We start from the raw sequence: 17,719 nt of genomic DNA, 5'->3' as shown, positions 1-17,719 counted from the left end.
GAAGTCAGGATCAGATCAGATCCTGGGGTCATGAAGGGGGGGCTCTTGACGTGGTTTCTTAATTATTATTACTACACGACACGTTTTTTATCTTTACAATGCGAATTAAAATACATGTTAGGTGCTGGTGAATAGCAATGATTTCTTAGTGAGGCTCAGCCTCACTTGCTTTATATGCTTCTTTGTCCCTGGAACCACACCACAAGTTCTTGATAATCAACCAATCAACTACAGCGTTGGATAGATTTCCGGTTTCCGGGAAACCAACTCACCAGTCAGGACTCACCGGCGACAACTTGTGACGCCATGGACGGAGTAATTTAAAAATTACAAAATATTTATAAATCATAGCGATGTTAATACGAGACATAAATATAAAAAATGAATTAATAGTCTATTATTTTATTTTTTTAAAAACCACTTTACTTCCTCATTAAGAGAGATGAATCTCAACCGCAGCAATAAAGGTTTCAGCTCTATAACTTCACAAACATCAACAGGTGGAAGAATTGAAGGAATGTGAATGTTTCATAGTGTGTGAAGTGGCCACTTAAACCATGTCATAAGCCCAGTTCATAACTCCTGTAAGTGCCTAGACTTCTATATTACCTTCTCTAAAATGTTCTTCATCTTCTTTGCAATATTGTCGGGATTGTAGAACAACAACTATTATGATCGTCTAGAGTACTTTCATATCTTCAGTTTAGAATTCAGAAGGATTTTCGCTGGTTTGATATTCTTGCACAAATTAATATCTAACTATATAGATGCCTATGATATCCTTTCTCAGATAAACTGTAATGTATCTCGCCGTAACGTGCGTACAAATCATGTCTTTGCTGTGGGAAAATATAAAACTAACATCGGATTCTTTTCCCCTTTGCCAAGGATACTCAGGAACAGTGAACGAAATCTCATTGAACGTTACTGTCGATGTGTTCCTACAGCAAGGGAGGCATTTAAGAAGCAGGCTGTGTTGTTCACTCCTGACTCGCGATGACACACTTGCCATGTCCCCTCTAGATTATGCTATATTTATACCTTTTGTTAATTATACATTTTGTAAATTTAAGTAGATTTTGAGACTGTTTAGATTAAGTATTGCTCATTAATGCCAATCTGTTAGGTCTAACTTAAGCCTGTTGATTGGATTAAAAATAAAATAAAATAAAAAAAACACATGTGCTTTTTTTTCTTTTTTTTAAATATTTATTTATTGAAATCTACAGTAATATACAATAATAAGGCTATAATATAATAGGTACTTAAAAATAGACTAAAAATGATCTCAAACTTATAATTATCAATACACGAAATGTGACAAAAATACATTTATATTACACAAGAATAGAATTTGGAAAACCATAAATAAAATGTTTGTACATATTTACCATTGTAAATTTAAAACAAAATGAAAAAATAATATTGTATTTACTCATCACTACTCACCCACGGTGACAATGCCTGCATGCTGTCGCTGATTTCCCTTTTGAATTTATTATTATTCAAATTAAAGATATCACTTGCAATGGCTCCAATATTTTTTTAAATTTTTATTTATAAATCATACAACACAAAGAATTTTACGAGTATAATACGTTGAATTACATTCCCAGGAGTTACAATAACTCAATTCGGGACATAAATAATATCAGCGTTTAGAAAATAACACATATTGAAAACAACAAAGAAACAAAGCAAGTTTAGCACCTTTATAACTAAATATACAACAACAATGTATACGCCTAAAACCCTTTCTTACACAAGCAGAATAAATATATATAAAAAAAAACACTTTTAAATTATTATTTTTTTAAAGTAGTGAATTTACTAAGGTATGCAATGCAGATGATGCTGCCATAGTGATGATGAGAACATATCCATCTTAGTTAGTAAACATCTGGATGCCTAAGAAATGTCGTATAGTACAATTAACACATGTTTATTGGAAGCATAATTCGGATATACAAAACGTGTGTCAGACCAAATCATGGTGTATACAACAGAGGCGAGGATAGATAGAGTGTGTCAGACCAAATCATGGTGTATACAACAGAGGCGAGGATAGATAGAGAAAATAAAAAATACGAAAAACCAAGTAGAAAAACTAAATAGAAAAACTAAATAGAAAAACCAAATAACCGCTCAGAACGTCAGAGATGAAAGTACTAAAGGCAATCGCAAGGAAACCCAGAAGAGGCAGAATCTATAGTCAAGAAGTTAGACGGATTTGCGATACCCATTGCATAGTAAATAGATTATGGAGAGATTCCGTCAACTACTACTACTACCATCACGCCATTTCCCCGTAGGGGTAGGCAGAGAGAATGGACCGCCACACACGTCTATCCTGGCATACACTCCTAGCCTCTTCCACATTCATACATCTTGTCATACATGCCCTTCGGTTCTGTCTGCTTTTGACATGACCAGACTTAAGATTTTGGTTTATCTGATCATGCCACGTCTTCCTTGGTCGTCCTCGTCTAACGTTGCCGTTCATTTTTGCCATATATACTTGTTTTACCATTCTCTCGTCGTCCATTCGTTCTACGTAACCAAACTATCTCAGAGACCCTTTCTTAATCTTATCAATTATACTTGTCTCAGATTTACACTCTCGCCTGATTTCATCATTCGTAACCCTGTCATACATTGATTTCCCACACATTCGTCTAAGATATCGCATTTCAACCGCGTTCACTCGGCTTTCATCCTTCCTCTGCCAGTTCCATGTTTCACTTCCATACATAAGTGTTGGGACTAAAACTCCGTTGTGCACTGCCAGTTTAGCTTCGATTGACATATTTTTATTAGAAATTACTGTGCTTAGTGCTCCGTTCATTTTGTTGCCCGCATTCACTCTTCTTTCAACATCTTCAGATTCCTTCAATAGTTCCATTAATCGATAGCTCTAAAATCCCCTAATCCCATTGCTCACGAAATTCCGGCCGACCACCAAGGAGAGGGAAGAACAGCTGAAACTCAAAGTCTCAGGAGTTAGCTTTTAGCTGATACCAAATTAATCGATCTTAACTGTTGCATATTCTATAAATTCACGAATTTTTTGCTGCATTAGTGTTTTTGCTGCTTTTCTTCAACTTTGCGTGAGATCGGTTTAGAAAAAAAACTTGACACTTTATGTCTCGACTTGTACAAAAGTGTAGCATTTGATATTTTAGTTGGTTATATATATATTTTTTCAAACCTAGAAAAATGGGCTTTAATACAAAGGCTTTTTTTATCTAACTCTTTATAAAACTCTTTCAATATCAAATATAAAAGAAAGTCAATGTCACATTTTGCACATCCGTCGTTGTTCTCCGATCCTTGTGACATAATTATTGAACTTATATTTTTTACACATTAAATGTTACATGATGTTTCTCTTCTTTTTTGTTTCAGATCTTGTCCTTGTTCTTTGATTTAAGATGTTGAAACTGTCTGCGGTTACGTTGATGGTCTTAGCATCAGTTGTCTTCAGTGTCAATGGTTAGTCAAAAATATTCAAATAATAACACTATCTCCTTGAAATGTAACATGATTAGAATGACAATTGTCAGAAAAAGTGACGACATAACTTTGTAGTAACGTCAAGGGAGTTATTTATATTGACACACGAAAAATTCTTTGTATCTGGCATGTTAATTAATTTTTTTAATACAATTCTTGAAACATAAATCAAAATGAATATATAAAATCAGAGAGGAGACAAATTGATCAATGTAAGTTGATCAAATAAAAAAATTATTCATTAGATGTTGTTCATGAAAAAGGTATAAATGTCTCATTTTTTGGTGAATAATTGTGTTAAACACATTAAAATAGGCTTGTTTTTGCGTTTTTATATAAATTTTTAGAACAGAGTTTAACGGTTGCATGAAATAACTAATAAAATCGATTTGATCGGTGATCAGTAATTTCCCATCACTAATGAAATCAGTTTGACAGCTGTCATTCTAATCAAGCTTTATTTTAAGGACTATAGTTTGTTTGTAATAATGGAATAACTTCTTAACATATCGCCCGCTTAACTTGTAAAACTCCTAAAATAATGAAAACAGTTTTTACTTGAGTAGAAGAATGTTGGCGAGGTTTGGTATTTTATCTTCTTCTTCTAGTGCCTTGCCGGGTCCTTGATACTTGATTTTTTTTTTTTTTATTGAATTTTTTTTAATTCCCACCAAACTGCAAAAGCAGTTTTTTGGCAGGGATTTCTCTCTTTAAACATTTTGGTAACACAATATTATAATTTTTACATAAAAATATAAAAAATCTTGAATATATCAATAAAATAAAAGTTTTAAAAAATAAAATTCAAGTAAATCAAGTCTTTTTTGATACCGAAATATATAAAAAATAATAAAAAAACACTTTTTTGACACTGTTTTTAATTGTTTGGATCCCCCCTTTTTTTTACACACTAAACCAATACCTGACATGTACGAAGTACAAAACCAAGGTTTCTATGTGCACCCTCCCGTGTTTTCACCTGGTTTACCAGCAGCGAAAAAGTACCAATAAAGTCACTAGATGTCAATAAAATGCATTTTTTTAGACAGCTGGTAAACCATGTGAAAACACGGGACCCGGACACAACGCGTAGTTATATAATCACGTGTTTACACAAATGGAACTCTAACAATCAACGGCATTCACAATAAATAAATGGAACAATGTACAAATATCCAAGTGTTACACGCATATATGTAGATTATTTGAACTCCTAACAGAAAATAAAATAATTAATTCTATGTTTGATACCCCTGCAATTTTATCACTTATTAATTTCAATGTACCAAAAAGAACGACTCGGCAAACCTCCAATACTGTGGCAACAATACTTCGACTTCATATGGTAAAAATGCAGTCATCAATAGACTTCACTCTCTAGGCAATGAGTACCAGGACGTTGGTGACTCATTTCACATGAAATTTAGTACAAATAGAATGGCTCTTCTTCTTTATTTCATTGGTAATATGTAGTTCTAGGTAATTATTTGTTACTATTGTTAAGAATTGTTTTAAACTTATTTATTAGTGTTTTTTTTTTTTTTCGTTTCTTTTCTTGAATTAATTTATAAGTACAAAATATTTCTCTTCATCATTTTTTTTAGATCATTATATATTTTTGTATATAAATATATACTATTTACCTAAGTATTAGTTTTAAATAATAATACATATTTTTTTAATTTTTTTTTAATGTTATTCAAAATTGTTTTCTTAGTTTTTTTTTTAACTGGTTCAAAGTATTTCTAATACCAAATTATCTTTTTTTTATCGATAATTCAATAATTGGTAATATTTTATTATTTTACATGGTTTATCTTTTTTAGACTTTCTTATTTTGTTAATTAATAATATTGTTTTAAATGCTCTGTATTACTTATGCTTACATGTATGTATATTTAATTGTATTTGTAACAAATATGTAAAAGGCACTAAGTGCCGTTTATTTCAATAAAATAAAATAAAATAAAAATACCCTTTACATATAATTTTAGGTCTCGATAAACCATGCATAGGAAGAAAATACAATCACACTTCCATAGTCTGTGTTTGTAATGCCACCTACTGCGATGAGGTATCTAAAGTGGTTTCATTATCATCAGGAAATTATGTTCTCTATTCTTCCAGTGATGTGAGTATTCACTTTTGGTTAAAAAGATTTATGGTGCGAATGTTGATGGATGTAGAAAACGGGGAAGACCAAGGAAGCCGTGGCATGATCACATCTAACAAACACTATGAACATGTCAAAAGTCAGGATAATTGGCGTGTCCATGAGAAGATGTATGTACTTAGAGAAAGCAAGTTCTGTATGCAGATAAAGTGGTGTGTAACAATTACAATTACAACAGAGTTGAAGAGCATTTTAAAGAGGGTAATATAGAAGTCTAGGGATCTACAGGGCATCTGAGCTGTCATTGGCTGGTTCAAACCCACTTAAGTGGGCACTTTACACACTGCGTAACATACACCATTTTGCCATTTTTAAGGACATATTTATATGCATAGAAAATTATTATAAAAGAAAGTACCAAGACAAAATACAATAGACTTGGTGGGAGTGGAAGCGGGAGAGAGGTTTTTATAATTGAATTTGATTCAGTGATCGTATGAAAGAAGACAACTTGTTATCAAAGAAATATATAATAATAAAAATACATATACAGGTGTTCTTTAAAACCTGTCACATCCGAAACCACGATGATCAGTATGGGCAAGAAGACATATTGTCATATTAAAAAAAATATTTACATCAAAGAAATTTTTTGAAAATAAAATATTTAAAAAAAACAAAAGGTTGCTTACTTCTGCAGGGGAGAAGTGAGGAGAGCGCGGCGCAGTATCAGACTCCCCATGTCTTCCCCCTCCTCGTTTCAACCCTGCAGAAGTAAGCAACCATTTGCTTTTTTTGGTATTTTATTTTTTTAAATTTTTATTAGTTCTAAAAAAATATTTTAATGTACCAATATGTCTTCTTGCTCATACTGATCATCGTGGTTTCGGATGTGACAGGGTTTAAAGAACACCCTGTATAGTTTTCTTCCAATGTTATTTATAATTTTTACCAGTGACCGGGTACCAAAATACAGTACCACCAAGAAATGTCAGTAGAAAAACTCAATCTATTAAAATTTGTAAGTTTTCTTTAACCTGTCAAACGTAACTTTCTTTCTAGAAATAACCTCGTAATTAGTTATTGTGGTTTTGGTACTTTTGTTTAACTTTTTTCATACAAAAGATTTTTTATAATTTTCTTACCTCAGAAAAAGTCTTATCATGTTTTTTCAGGTTAAATTTTTTCCAACTTGAATGTTTTAGTCTAAAAAACAAAGTGCTCAAAATATTTTAAATTACATTTCAAGTCTAAATCACTAGTTTTAATTTTGATTTTGATTGTTTCCAGGCAGGTCTACGTTTTCATAAAACTGTTGGAGTAATCAAGAGTTATTCTGCCACCAGTTTTCTAAAGCGCATATTTACGTCCTTCGGCAACATTTTAAAATCTAATGGTAAGTTGATATGAATTTATATCTTAATTTTGGGAAAGTATTGCAAGATGGGTCCCTTAACGTTGGTTAGTTAACAACTCCTTATAAGTTTTAAAAAAATATAAATAAAATTAACACAAATAATCGGGCTGTGGTCCTGTGGCTAGTGTCTCGGACTCACAAACCAAAGGTCCGTTGTTCGAATCCCTCAAAATGAAATATTTGAGTAAATCATAAGAACGCAATTTTTTCTTTAAAATTTAGAAAAAAAATAATTAACTATGCCTCTTAATCTTAAGTGACCAATATTTATATGATTAAGAAAACTGGGAATGATCCTGTTTAAGTAATACATTTTTTATGAACTTTGTGGAAAAACCCGTTTTACCCTTGGGTGGGAAGCAAAACGGATACCCAAAAACAAAAACCCGAATTCAAGTCATTTAACAAAATTGCACAAATCGTAACACTTTCTCAGCAAATTGTACACGTTAAAGTTAACACACAAACCAAGCATCATTTTAATATTTATGGATGCGCAGTGGGTATTACATAAATCATATAAAAATTGACATATCTCAAAATGTCCGCCTTGTTTTATTTAACAGTCTGACAGGCGATAAAAAAATCTAATTCTTAAATAATATTATTTGTGAATTTGCTACTTACACATGAAATGTGATTCCACTTTATTCCCTTTTAATCCCAGCAGTATTTTGACGCTTAAAAATGACACAACACGGCTTAATTGACTTTAAATTTACAGTTGCGTACTAGGCAATGTCTACAGAGTAACTTATGGCCAAAGCGTAAAACTACTTATTTAGGAGTAGTTTTTTCGGCTTCAATTTGATGTGCGTACGCGGCTTTTGGACTATTATATTATTATGCTACCAATTTGAGCATGTAAAATAAGAAAAAGCACCCGTAACTGGCGTATTGTATAGACTTCGAGGCTTGCTTCCTCATTCCGTTTTGTTTGCCGTCTACTACGCTTTGATTCATTCCCACCTATCTTATTTATCATGCATATGGGGTTTTGCCAGCAAAAATCAAATCTCGGAAATACAAGTTCTTCAGAACAGAGCTCCAAGAAACATTCTTGGACTTAAACGGGATTCCTATGTCAAGGTTATCTACCGACAAACAAAGATACTTCCTTTCAAGGTAATGCACTGCATAACATAACCAATACTATTTTAAATATCATCAACTTTTCTGCTCACTCAAATTTTAAACGCACATTTGGTCATAATATTCATAATTCCAATACGCATTATTCAAGGAATCTTCATGTGTCTAAGTTTCGCTCAACAAAGTTTGGCAGTAGGTCCTTGGAAAATATTGGCCATTCCGAATATAATAAGCTGCCTGATGAGCTAAGACACGAAAAACTGAATAAAAAATCCAGAAGTGTCGCAATTAAAAAATATTTCTTAAATCTTTTTGATATTGATAATTATTAATGTAGTTTATATAAGATGGTGTTTTATGTTTCTTATACAATAATGTTTTCTTTTTATTTCGGATGTATTAATTTGTATGAAATTATGTATTGCCAATTTTTTTTTTATTATTTACGGTCCCAAATGAGTTTCTAATAACCCCTGAGAGTATAATATGTAATTTTTGTATAATATGTTTTATTAACAATAAAAATAAAAAAAATAAAAAAAACATATTATTCGTGTCGACTCACGACTCAATGCAGGACTTTGGTCTTATGGAGTTGGGACTCATGTCCCAATAAATGCAATTATAATTATATTGCAAGTAAATAAAAAAACATTGTAATTTAATTTTTGTTTTTATTATTTCCAGATAACGTTGAGATTGAAATCAACAGAGCTAAGCTTTATCAGACTGTCCGAGGGTTTGGTGGTTCTTTTACTGATTCTTCTGGTATTAATGTGAAATTGTTAAGTCTGGGTGCGCAGGAAAATATACTAAAGTAAAAATTTGCAAAAAATATTTAAAAAAAACATAGTTTGAATTAAGAATGAAAATAATTGACGGGTAGTGATTAAGATATTAATTTACTCTTTTACTATTTCAGATCGTACTTTAGTGATAAAGGGATCGAGTACAATATTGGAAGGGTGCCAATTGGTGGGACAGATTTCTCGACACGCATTTATGCATACAACTCAATACCAGCAGACGATGTAAACCTTAGCAATTTTTCACTCGAAGTAGAAGATTTCAAATACAAGGTAAAAATATAAATGTGAATATGCATACGAGCTATCGCGCCACTTGCCCGTTGGCAGATGAACGCTCGCAATTGTCTGGTTCGCGGAATGTGTTATCTTTATGTTTTGCCACCGAATCCTAATACAATGAATGCAATTCCTACCTTGCACTCGGGTTCTGGTACCTTATTATTTGGAACTTATCTCGCCGCAGTCAGGATCAGATCAGATCCTGGGGTTATGAAGGAGGGGCACTTGACGTGGTGTCTTTATTATTATTTTTACACGACACGATAGAGTAAATTAATTATTAATCGCAAAAGTAACTGATTCGCGATCTCGGTGAGAAGTGAGAATATTTAAACAAATGCACACTGACAGTTCGGTTTTTAAAAATTGTTATATGCATTTGAATAATTTTAAATATTGAATATGTTGGGCCGGAGACAAATGTGGCACCTACCTTCAGTAAGAAACACAACATTTTAACCAGGGCCCAGTAGGCAGCAAATGAATCCAATAAAGTAAATGTGGCGTAACCAACGAGGCTGTCCGATAATATTCTAAAGTGACACATGATGGCGTCGGTAAGTCCGCAATTTTTTTTTCAGTTGATTGAACTTTCATATTAACAGATGCAAAATGTCAGCGTTGGTGTCTGTTCAGTTGAGTTCAGTGCCGAAATACGGCGTCTATTGGCAAAAACTAAAAGTAAATACATGCAAGACAAAATAAAACATAAGAATTTGACATTGAATTGAATTGCAAGAAAATAATCATAGCAGCTTCACTAGATACAAAAATACCTGTTCTAAAGCTACATTTATAATATATTAGGTGTACCCATGAGTAACCAATTATTTTTACGGTTTGATAATGACGCTTTAAAACACTAGTGGAAACGAATCCTAAACTGAGTATCCAGGAAATAGCAAAAACTCTTCAGGCTACTTGGTCAACAGTTCAAATCGGGAAGGCTTGCAGACAGGGTATATGGGTCCCACATCTATTGTCGGAGATGAATAAAGATCGTACAATTTGCACAGCAGCAAGGCTTATTACGGGAGTAAAAGAATATTCTCACATCTCACAACATCTTCGAGATTTGCACTGGTTAAAAAGCCCAGAGAGAATAAAATACAAGCTGTGCTGGACAGTATTCAAATCCCTTCATGAAATGGCTCCAAAATACCTATCGGACCTTTGTATTAGGGAAAATACGTGTCAAAGAAAATCTACTCTTAGGTCAGCATTGGATTCAGGAAGAGGAAAACTTGTTGAAATCCGGCGCTCCCCAAACACTAGATTTGGAGATCGTGCTTTTGCCGCCGCCGGCCCCTCTGCCTGGAACCAATTGCCTTCAAACTTATGAATCATCGACAGTCCCAGTCAGTTCAGATCCCAACTGAAATCCCACTTCTTTAAACTATCATACCCTCAATTTTAAATCTGGAAATATAATGTTTCTCTTAAGTTTAGTTAGAATGTAAGTTTAGATATACAATTGTAAAACGCCCTTGAGGTGATTTTTTACAAAAATGGCGCTTTTTAAATCAGCCAAATATTATTAAAATAATTATCTCTTTTGTGCAGTGAAAGAAGTGGTCCATTTTCACGAAGGATTTTAACTAGTGACGAGAAATGGGTCTTGTACAACAACAAGCGCACTGGCTTTGGCAATGGCGCAAACAATGGCTTTCTCCAAATTAACTAGCCGTACCTACTCCTAAACCATCCCTCACTTTAAATAAGGTGTTATTGTGCGTTTGGTGGGATTGTGGTGGAATAATTCATTTTGAACTATTGAAACCGGGAGAAACAGTTACGGCTGAATTGTATTGCTAACAATTGGATACATTGCACGACTAATTGTTGGTAAAACGACCAAGTCTAGTCAACAGAAAAGGGGTAATATTGCAACATGATAATGCCCGGTCGCATGCAGCAAGATTAACCCAAGATTAAATAAGGCTGCTAAACTGGGAGGTTGTACCACACCCCCCATATTCCATCCGATTTTTATTTATTCCGGTCCATGGAATACTACTTGAAAAATAAAATTTTTGAAAATGTCGATGATGTTCGAACTCACCTAGAAGCATATTTTTCTTCAAAGGATACTGAATTTTATGAAAAGGAAATTAAAAGTCTACCAACAAGATGGCAAAAGGTCCTAAATAACGATAGAGATTATATTATCGATTAAAAATTCTTATTGTTATTAAAAACATTTTTCACTTTGTGGTATGACATTTTACACTTATTTGTTTATAAATTTGTATAAATCACTTTTTTTTTTTTAATTGCACTTCGACCGGTTTCGAGGTTACTACCTCATCGTCAGGAATTTAACTAACTTATAACTACACGCGTTGCTATTTATATAATAAAATATTGTATGAAAGAGACAGAAAATTGAAAGAACGAGAGAGAAAGAAGATAAATACTCATCGGTCATAACGGGAATAGTTCATAAATAAATCATAACGGGAATAGTTTTAAAAGAGGACTCGAAGTTAAATTTAATTGATTATTTATTATTTGAAGTTTTTGATTAATGGCTTTATTAATTTCTAATCGTTCTAAATTATCTAAACGAAAACCATTTTTATTGACACGCAAAATTTCTACACACGTTTCTTGATTAAATTCAAGGTTTTCGGATATAAGATGATTTGCGAATTCTAAAAATTATTATTACTCAGACATCTTATATGTTCTTTGATTCTAACTTTTAATTTACGTGAAGTTTTTCCAATATAGAAATTTGGGCAATTTAAACAATTTAATTTATAAATTCCCGAATGATTTAATTTATCATCCTTATCTTTACAATTTGTTAATATTTTACCTATGTTATTATTAGTATAAAAATCTGGCCTAATATTGTTAGGTAAAATTTGTGCTATATTATTAGAAAATGAATTAATGTACAAAATTCTACGCCAGTTCTCATTTTTATTGGAAATATTTTGGGAAATGTATAAGTATTTTTTCCTATGGTTTAATTTAAGTTTTTTAATCAAAATATTGTCAATTAAATTTATTTCATAGCCATTATTGAAAGCAATACTCTTCATAGTATTTAATTCTAAGTCAAAATTATTTTTATTTAGTGGTATTGAAACTCATCCATAACTGAAAGTTTTTTCATTATCTTGGTAATTTTTTATTATTATTTGTTGGTAGTCATAAAATTTGTGATTACAATATGTCGGAACTTCCCTCAAACTAGGGTTAAAAAATACGATATTACACTTTCAAAAAAAATCAACTACGGTGTTTCAATAATTTATTCTACCAGAAGTTAGTTAGGAACCGAAATGCCCACCTCTTGTTTGTTTTATTGAAGATTCCTCTGATGAAGAGGGCTCAGGAGTTGGCCACCGATGAACTACAAGTCATGGCTTCTGTGTGGTCTCCTCCAGCATGGATGAAGACCAAAGGCTCTATCAATGATACTGGCATTTTAATAAAAAAGTATTGGCAAACATATGCTGATTACCATGTCAAGTAAGCCCTCGTTTATTTATTCACAGGCTAGAATGATGCAGTTTAAATGTATTTCAAACCCATGAATTAACTATGTTTTATATATGTAGATGGTTTTGGGGCTAAATGGTAATGAAAACAATAAACGATTGATTGATTGATTCAGTGATTCCAATATCAGATTCCACATATGATCATATTGCTCATAACACATTTCTTTTGTTTGTTCATTAATTTTGTTTTCTCTTGTTTTTTCGTAGATTAAATTTAATTTTACTTTATAGCATCAGTTTTAATCTCCATAATTTTTTTCACATATTGCGATCCTACTCTTACAACATAGTTACGTACTAACATCTCCTCTCACATGTGCAGTAGGTTTGCATACACTCGTATTCGAAGCGATGCCTTTCTGACATCTCTCAGCCACCCACGCTTACCTCTTGCCCCCTAAACGTGCCATCCCCCTTAATTTTAGCCTTTATTAGGCAGATTCCTAAGCTCCAGAAGTCAAAGTAATCCGGGTCGTCTTCGAACGTTTCTGCTTACCTATCTCTTTAATACTTTTTGGTAAAGACACTTACTCAGGACTCTCCTAGCGAACCAGCGTGCTTTCCTTATCTGGAGCTCTCTGGCTTTTTTATTTTTATTTTTATATGGTAGTTGCTTTATTATTTACCTTGCTTATAATATACAAGGTTTTTATTTCAAAAAGTGGATTTTTCTGCAATTAAATATCTTAAAATTGATCTAAACTATTGGGATCAGGAGGGATATATTGATGTGGGCTAATCAGGAACTTCTCAGCATTTGCTCACGTGGAGAGGAAACCACTTAAAACTCTTCTAAAGAGAAGCCGGCCTGTTGGCAGTAGTCAACAGGCCTTCCGTTCCACTAGAGGAGTGATCGACATTTTGTTCCCTACTTTGGTTTATTTTACCAATTGCCTGCACTATATTGACCATGTATGATACTATCTCTCTTGTGAGTTCTTTATTACCTATCACCTATGGGGAACTCTCTGGCTATGATCATATTATACTGCCAGCCGTTGCCAACCTAGTTGCATACCTTATTTGGTACAACCGGGTTCTTTGGCCAGATATATAATTTGACTAACCCAGATCATAGTAATTGACCCCGAGTAACGACTCAGCAAAATTAGAACGCTGGCTGTTAGGTCCTTTCGCTAACTTCTGAATACGGTGCGCGGCATCATATAACTAGGACGAGATAGTTCAGCTGTCCAAAGCGCCACGTATTTTGATCACCCGGAGCCATAAATCAACCCCGTGTCTTGAACAATAACTCCACCCCCTCTCAATCTGTTAAGTCAGTGCCTGTCAACCCGTGTACCCTACGACATTGTATTTATTCAATTTTCTAGTGCTTGTACTGTATGTAATGCATGAACTGAAGCAATAAATATATTTGAAATATAACCAGACGTGTTATAACTTGTTTTTATGAATATGGCGGCCTACGTGGTGTAGTGGTCAAGACGCTTGACTCACACGCGGAAGGTTTCGGGTTCGATTCCCGGTAAGAACACAAAAATCAAATGTGATTTTTCTCAAGCCTGGGTTTTCTGTGATATAATTCACCACTGTAATTGGGGCTCCTGGCCTGTTGTGGTGAAAAAAAAATGTAAACATTAAAATACAAAATAAAAAAAATAGACCTTTAAAATAAGTACAACTTGTATCTACTTACAAAAAAATAAACTGTACTGAACCGACTTTGTTGCAACAGAGAGGAAAAACACTTTTGAGAAGGGAATATGGAAGTCTAGGCATTTACTGGGCTGATTACCTGTCATGACCTCTGTTGCAACATTTTATCGAAATTAAAAAAAAAAAAAAAATAATAATTTAATGCACAAAATACACAATTTTATCATAGAGCACAATTTTATTTTTTTTATGTCCCGACTTGTTAGAAAATTCCGTGTTAAGTCGGGACGTTAAGTTTAACTCCCTAGGGAGGAAATCCAGCCTGTCTGAATTCTTTTCGGACATTGCCTAGTAGTTCAGTTGGATAAATCTTATCCACATGATAAATGTTTCAGGTCTTTTATTTCACAAAAGTCAACAGATGGAAGAGTTGAGAAACTGTGGATGTTTAAACATAGGCAGAATGGTGAATGTTACACAGTGTGTAAAGTCACTTAAGACAAGACTTGCAAAAAAATTCCCTCTCTGTTGCAATATATTTCGATCTAAATAACTCCCAAAGGAGGAAACCCAGCCTGTCTACAAAACATTATTCTATTATATTCGCTCAAATTTTATTTTGTACGAAACCAACATTACTTTATTATTGACCATTTTTTTAAGAATCTTTTTCATATTTTTATTTTTCATAAATGTAGAATAATATGCTGTCTTTTTTATGTAAGGTTTCTTCAAGAATACAAAAAAAATGGCGTACATATTTGGGCCCTCACTACTGGGAACGAACCGAGCATCGGCTATATTCCTGTGATAGCAGTTAACAATCTTGGATGGCTACCTAAAAGTCAAGTTAGTAATAATTTATTATTATTTGGTCGAAAGTTACTAACTGTAACTCTTAAAATGCTATGCTAAAACTTCCTTAACACACGGTGATGTAACATCGTGTTACCTTAAGCAAAAGTCAGAAGAGACATACTGTTAAATAATTCCTTTTCAATAATTTATCAAAATTATAATATAATTTAGGCGTGTTGTAACAAAATAAATTTAACTCAAAATTATTTAATATTTGTATTTAATCACTTACCGACTTTTCTATGTCTACCGGCTTCGATACGTACTTGTCTCTTCGTCAGGACACCAATTAAACCAAATTTCAGTCTTTCATCATAAATGTCACATAAAAATAAATTATTTTTCATTTAATTTTCAAAGTTAAATCGCAATTATTACAATTGAATTGGTATATGCCAGATTTATTATATTAAAGGACTTTATCTTTGACAAAAATTATATTTATATAATATTTGTACATATACGCCGAGTAAATAACAATTAATTCGTATACGACTTTTATTCATAAAAAAAACATAACATGCAAAACCCACTATACACCTTCACCATAGTTGATGCACAAAAATATAAAACCAACTCGATATGCGTTTTAATAAGCAACCCTTACATGCGCCTATTAGGTTATGAAAATATTTTATGTTGTAGGAGAAATAGTTGAAAAAAGAGGGGCGTGAGTTTAATAGATATTGGGTGACCATTACAAAGGAGCATCGTAAAATGGGCTATATTGAAAGGTTGTTTGATTATTGATCGGAGGAACATTATTTTTTAAAGCTTTCCTAATGTGAAATATTTCTACTTTCAACCCTTCATTGTTTGTATGTAAGATTTAAGTGTTGTATCTTTATTAAAAGTCATGGTTAAAATTGATTTGCAAATTTAGAGAAAATGTTATTGTGAAAACACCTCATGTGTTTCTTAACACGAATATCAAAAAATGTTCTACCAGCGTAAATTGACGAAGAGACGGGCACGTCTCGAAACCGGTAGACATTGAAAAGTCGGTTAGTTAGTTATACAAATATTTAATAACATTGAGTAAATTTTTTAACCGCGAAGTTAATGTTTTAAATATTAATAAATAAATTTAAAATCATAAATACGCCGGTTTCGTTACAAGCGTGAACTTCTTTTAACCGGCAATAATTGACTGATTGAACGAATTTCTTATTTTGTTTTAGTATCTTTCACACGAACACCGGCCATACAACAGCGTCTCTGTCTCCCTTGTTATAAACTCTACTCTTGTTCTCTTTATTATATATAATACAGATTTATTGTGGTATTGCAATCACATTCATTTATTTAATTATTCATCGCATAGCAAGTATAAAATTTTTACTTTCCAAATCCAATGTGTAAAGGTTCAATTAAAGATTTTAAAATAAAAACAACTAAATTATTTATATAAATAAGAGATATATATCAAGTCTTGTATCCTATGTAGACTCGTGTTACACCACGGCCAAACAATGGTTAAAGAGCATTTAACTTCAGAACTTTACATATCCGTAAAAAGGGTAACCTTATCAACCCTTCGTACTTCAGTCAATTGATTGTTAAATTTAATCAGTGTACCAACTACAGGTAAACGCCGTTTTACGCCGGGGTTCTGTCCCAAGAGACACTGGCGTAAAAAAATCGGTGTAAAATGAACACAAATATAATGAAAGATATAATATTAGGTTCCGTGTCCAAAGTCTAAGAACAATCTTACTTGTATATTTACTACAAATATTTTAATGTTCTTTTAATTTTAACAGTAAAAAAATAAAAAATATAATCATACCTTTTTATTTTTCTTAAAAACAAAACAAAAACTAACTCGCAAACAATTTCACACACACAATTGGCTTCTCGCGTAAACGGTAATAGAATAAAATAACGTGTAAAAATGTGTCTGCTATTAGAGTCGCGGCGCCTACTGTCGTCTGGTGTCGGCCAAACCGGGGAATCCCACGCCGGCTCCAACCGGCGTAATTGTAAACCGGCGTAAATCGAATCGGCGCAAAACGACGTTTACCTGTATTTATATTAACTTAAAAAAATAGACGGACTGTCTTTTCTTACAAGTTAAGAGCTAACAGGTAAGGCGTCTTTCTTACACCTGCAGTAGAAATAGCTTAAGAGTGGCTTGTGATTTTATTTTTAAAAAAATATTACATTTCAGGCTCAATGGATTGTAGAGAACTTTGGCCCAACAATCAGAAATAACCCAGAATTTTCAAACACGCACATAATTATATGTGACGATCAAAGACTTGCGCTTCCTTGGTGGATACAATTGGTATATTTTTATTTATTCATGGCAAATTAAGTTACATTTTACATAAATGTATAATGTCTTTTTAGGCTGTGCCAGTGAAAAGCTATAATAATTGACATGGGAAAAACAGCCCAAAAAATAACTAGAATACTTTAAAAAACTGTAGACATGTTCTGAGTCCTCAAAAATTATGACACTTAACTCATGCCCAAACGCTTAAACATGCACAAAGCGTGT

The 17,719-nt window shown here is 32.8% G+C and overlaps 1 protein-coding gene across 1 annotated transcript; it reads left to right on the top strand.

The window, feature by feature from the left end:
• Positions 1-3,404: 3,404 nt before the first annotated feature.
• On the top strand, positions 3,405-17,503 carry LOC148273416 (lysosomal acid glucosylceramidase-like; the record flags this gene model as incomplete). The annotated part of the gene is made up of 8 exons (XM_088238740.1): positions 3,405-3,492; positions 5,508-5,644; positions 6,917-7,022; positions 8,823-8,952; positions 9,058-9,214; positions 12,546-12,706; positions 15,084-15,207; positions 17,387-17,503. Coding segments are annotated over exons 1-8 (993 nt in total), but the record flags the coding sequence as incomplete, so codon positions are not given.
• Between the last annotated feature and the right edge of the window lie 216 nt (positions 17,504-17,719).

Source organism: Micrasema longulum, unplaced genomic scaffold (assembly GCF_059751315.1).
Source record: "Micrasema longulum isolate JH-2025_06_02 unplaced genomic scaffold, ASM5975131v1 h1tg001957l, whole genome shotgun sequence".
NCBI lineage: Eukaryota > Metazoa > Arthropoda > Insecta > Trichoptera > Brachycentridae > Micrasema > Micrasema longulum.
The sequence above is the reverse complement of the archived record's forward strand: the minus strand, read 5'-3'. Positions and strand labels throughout refer to the sequence as shown.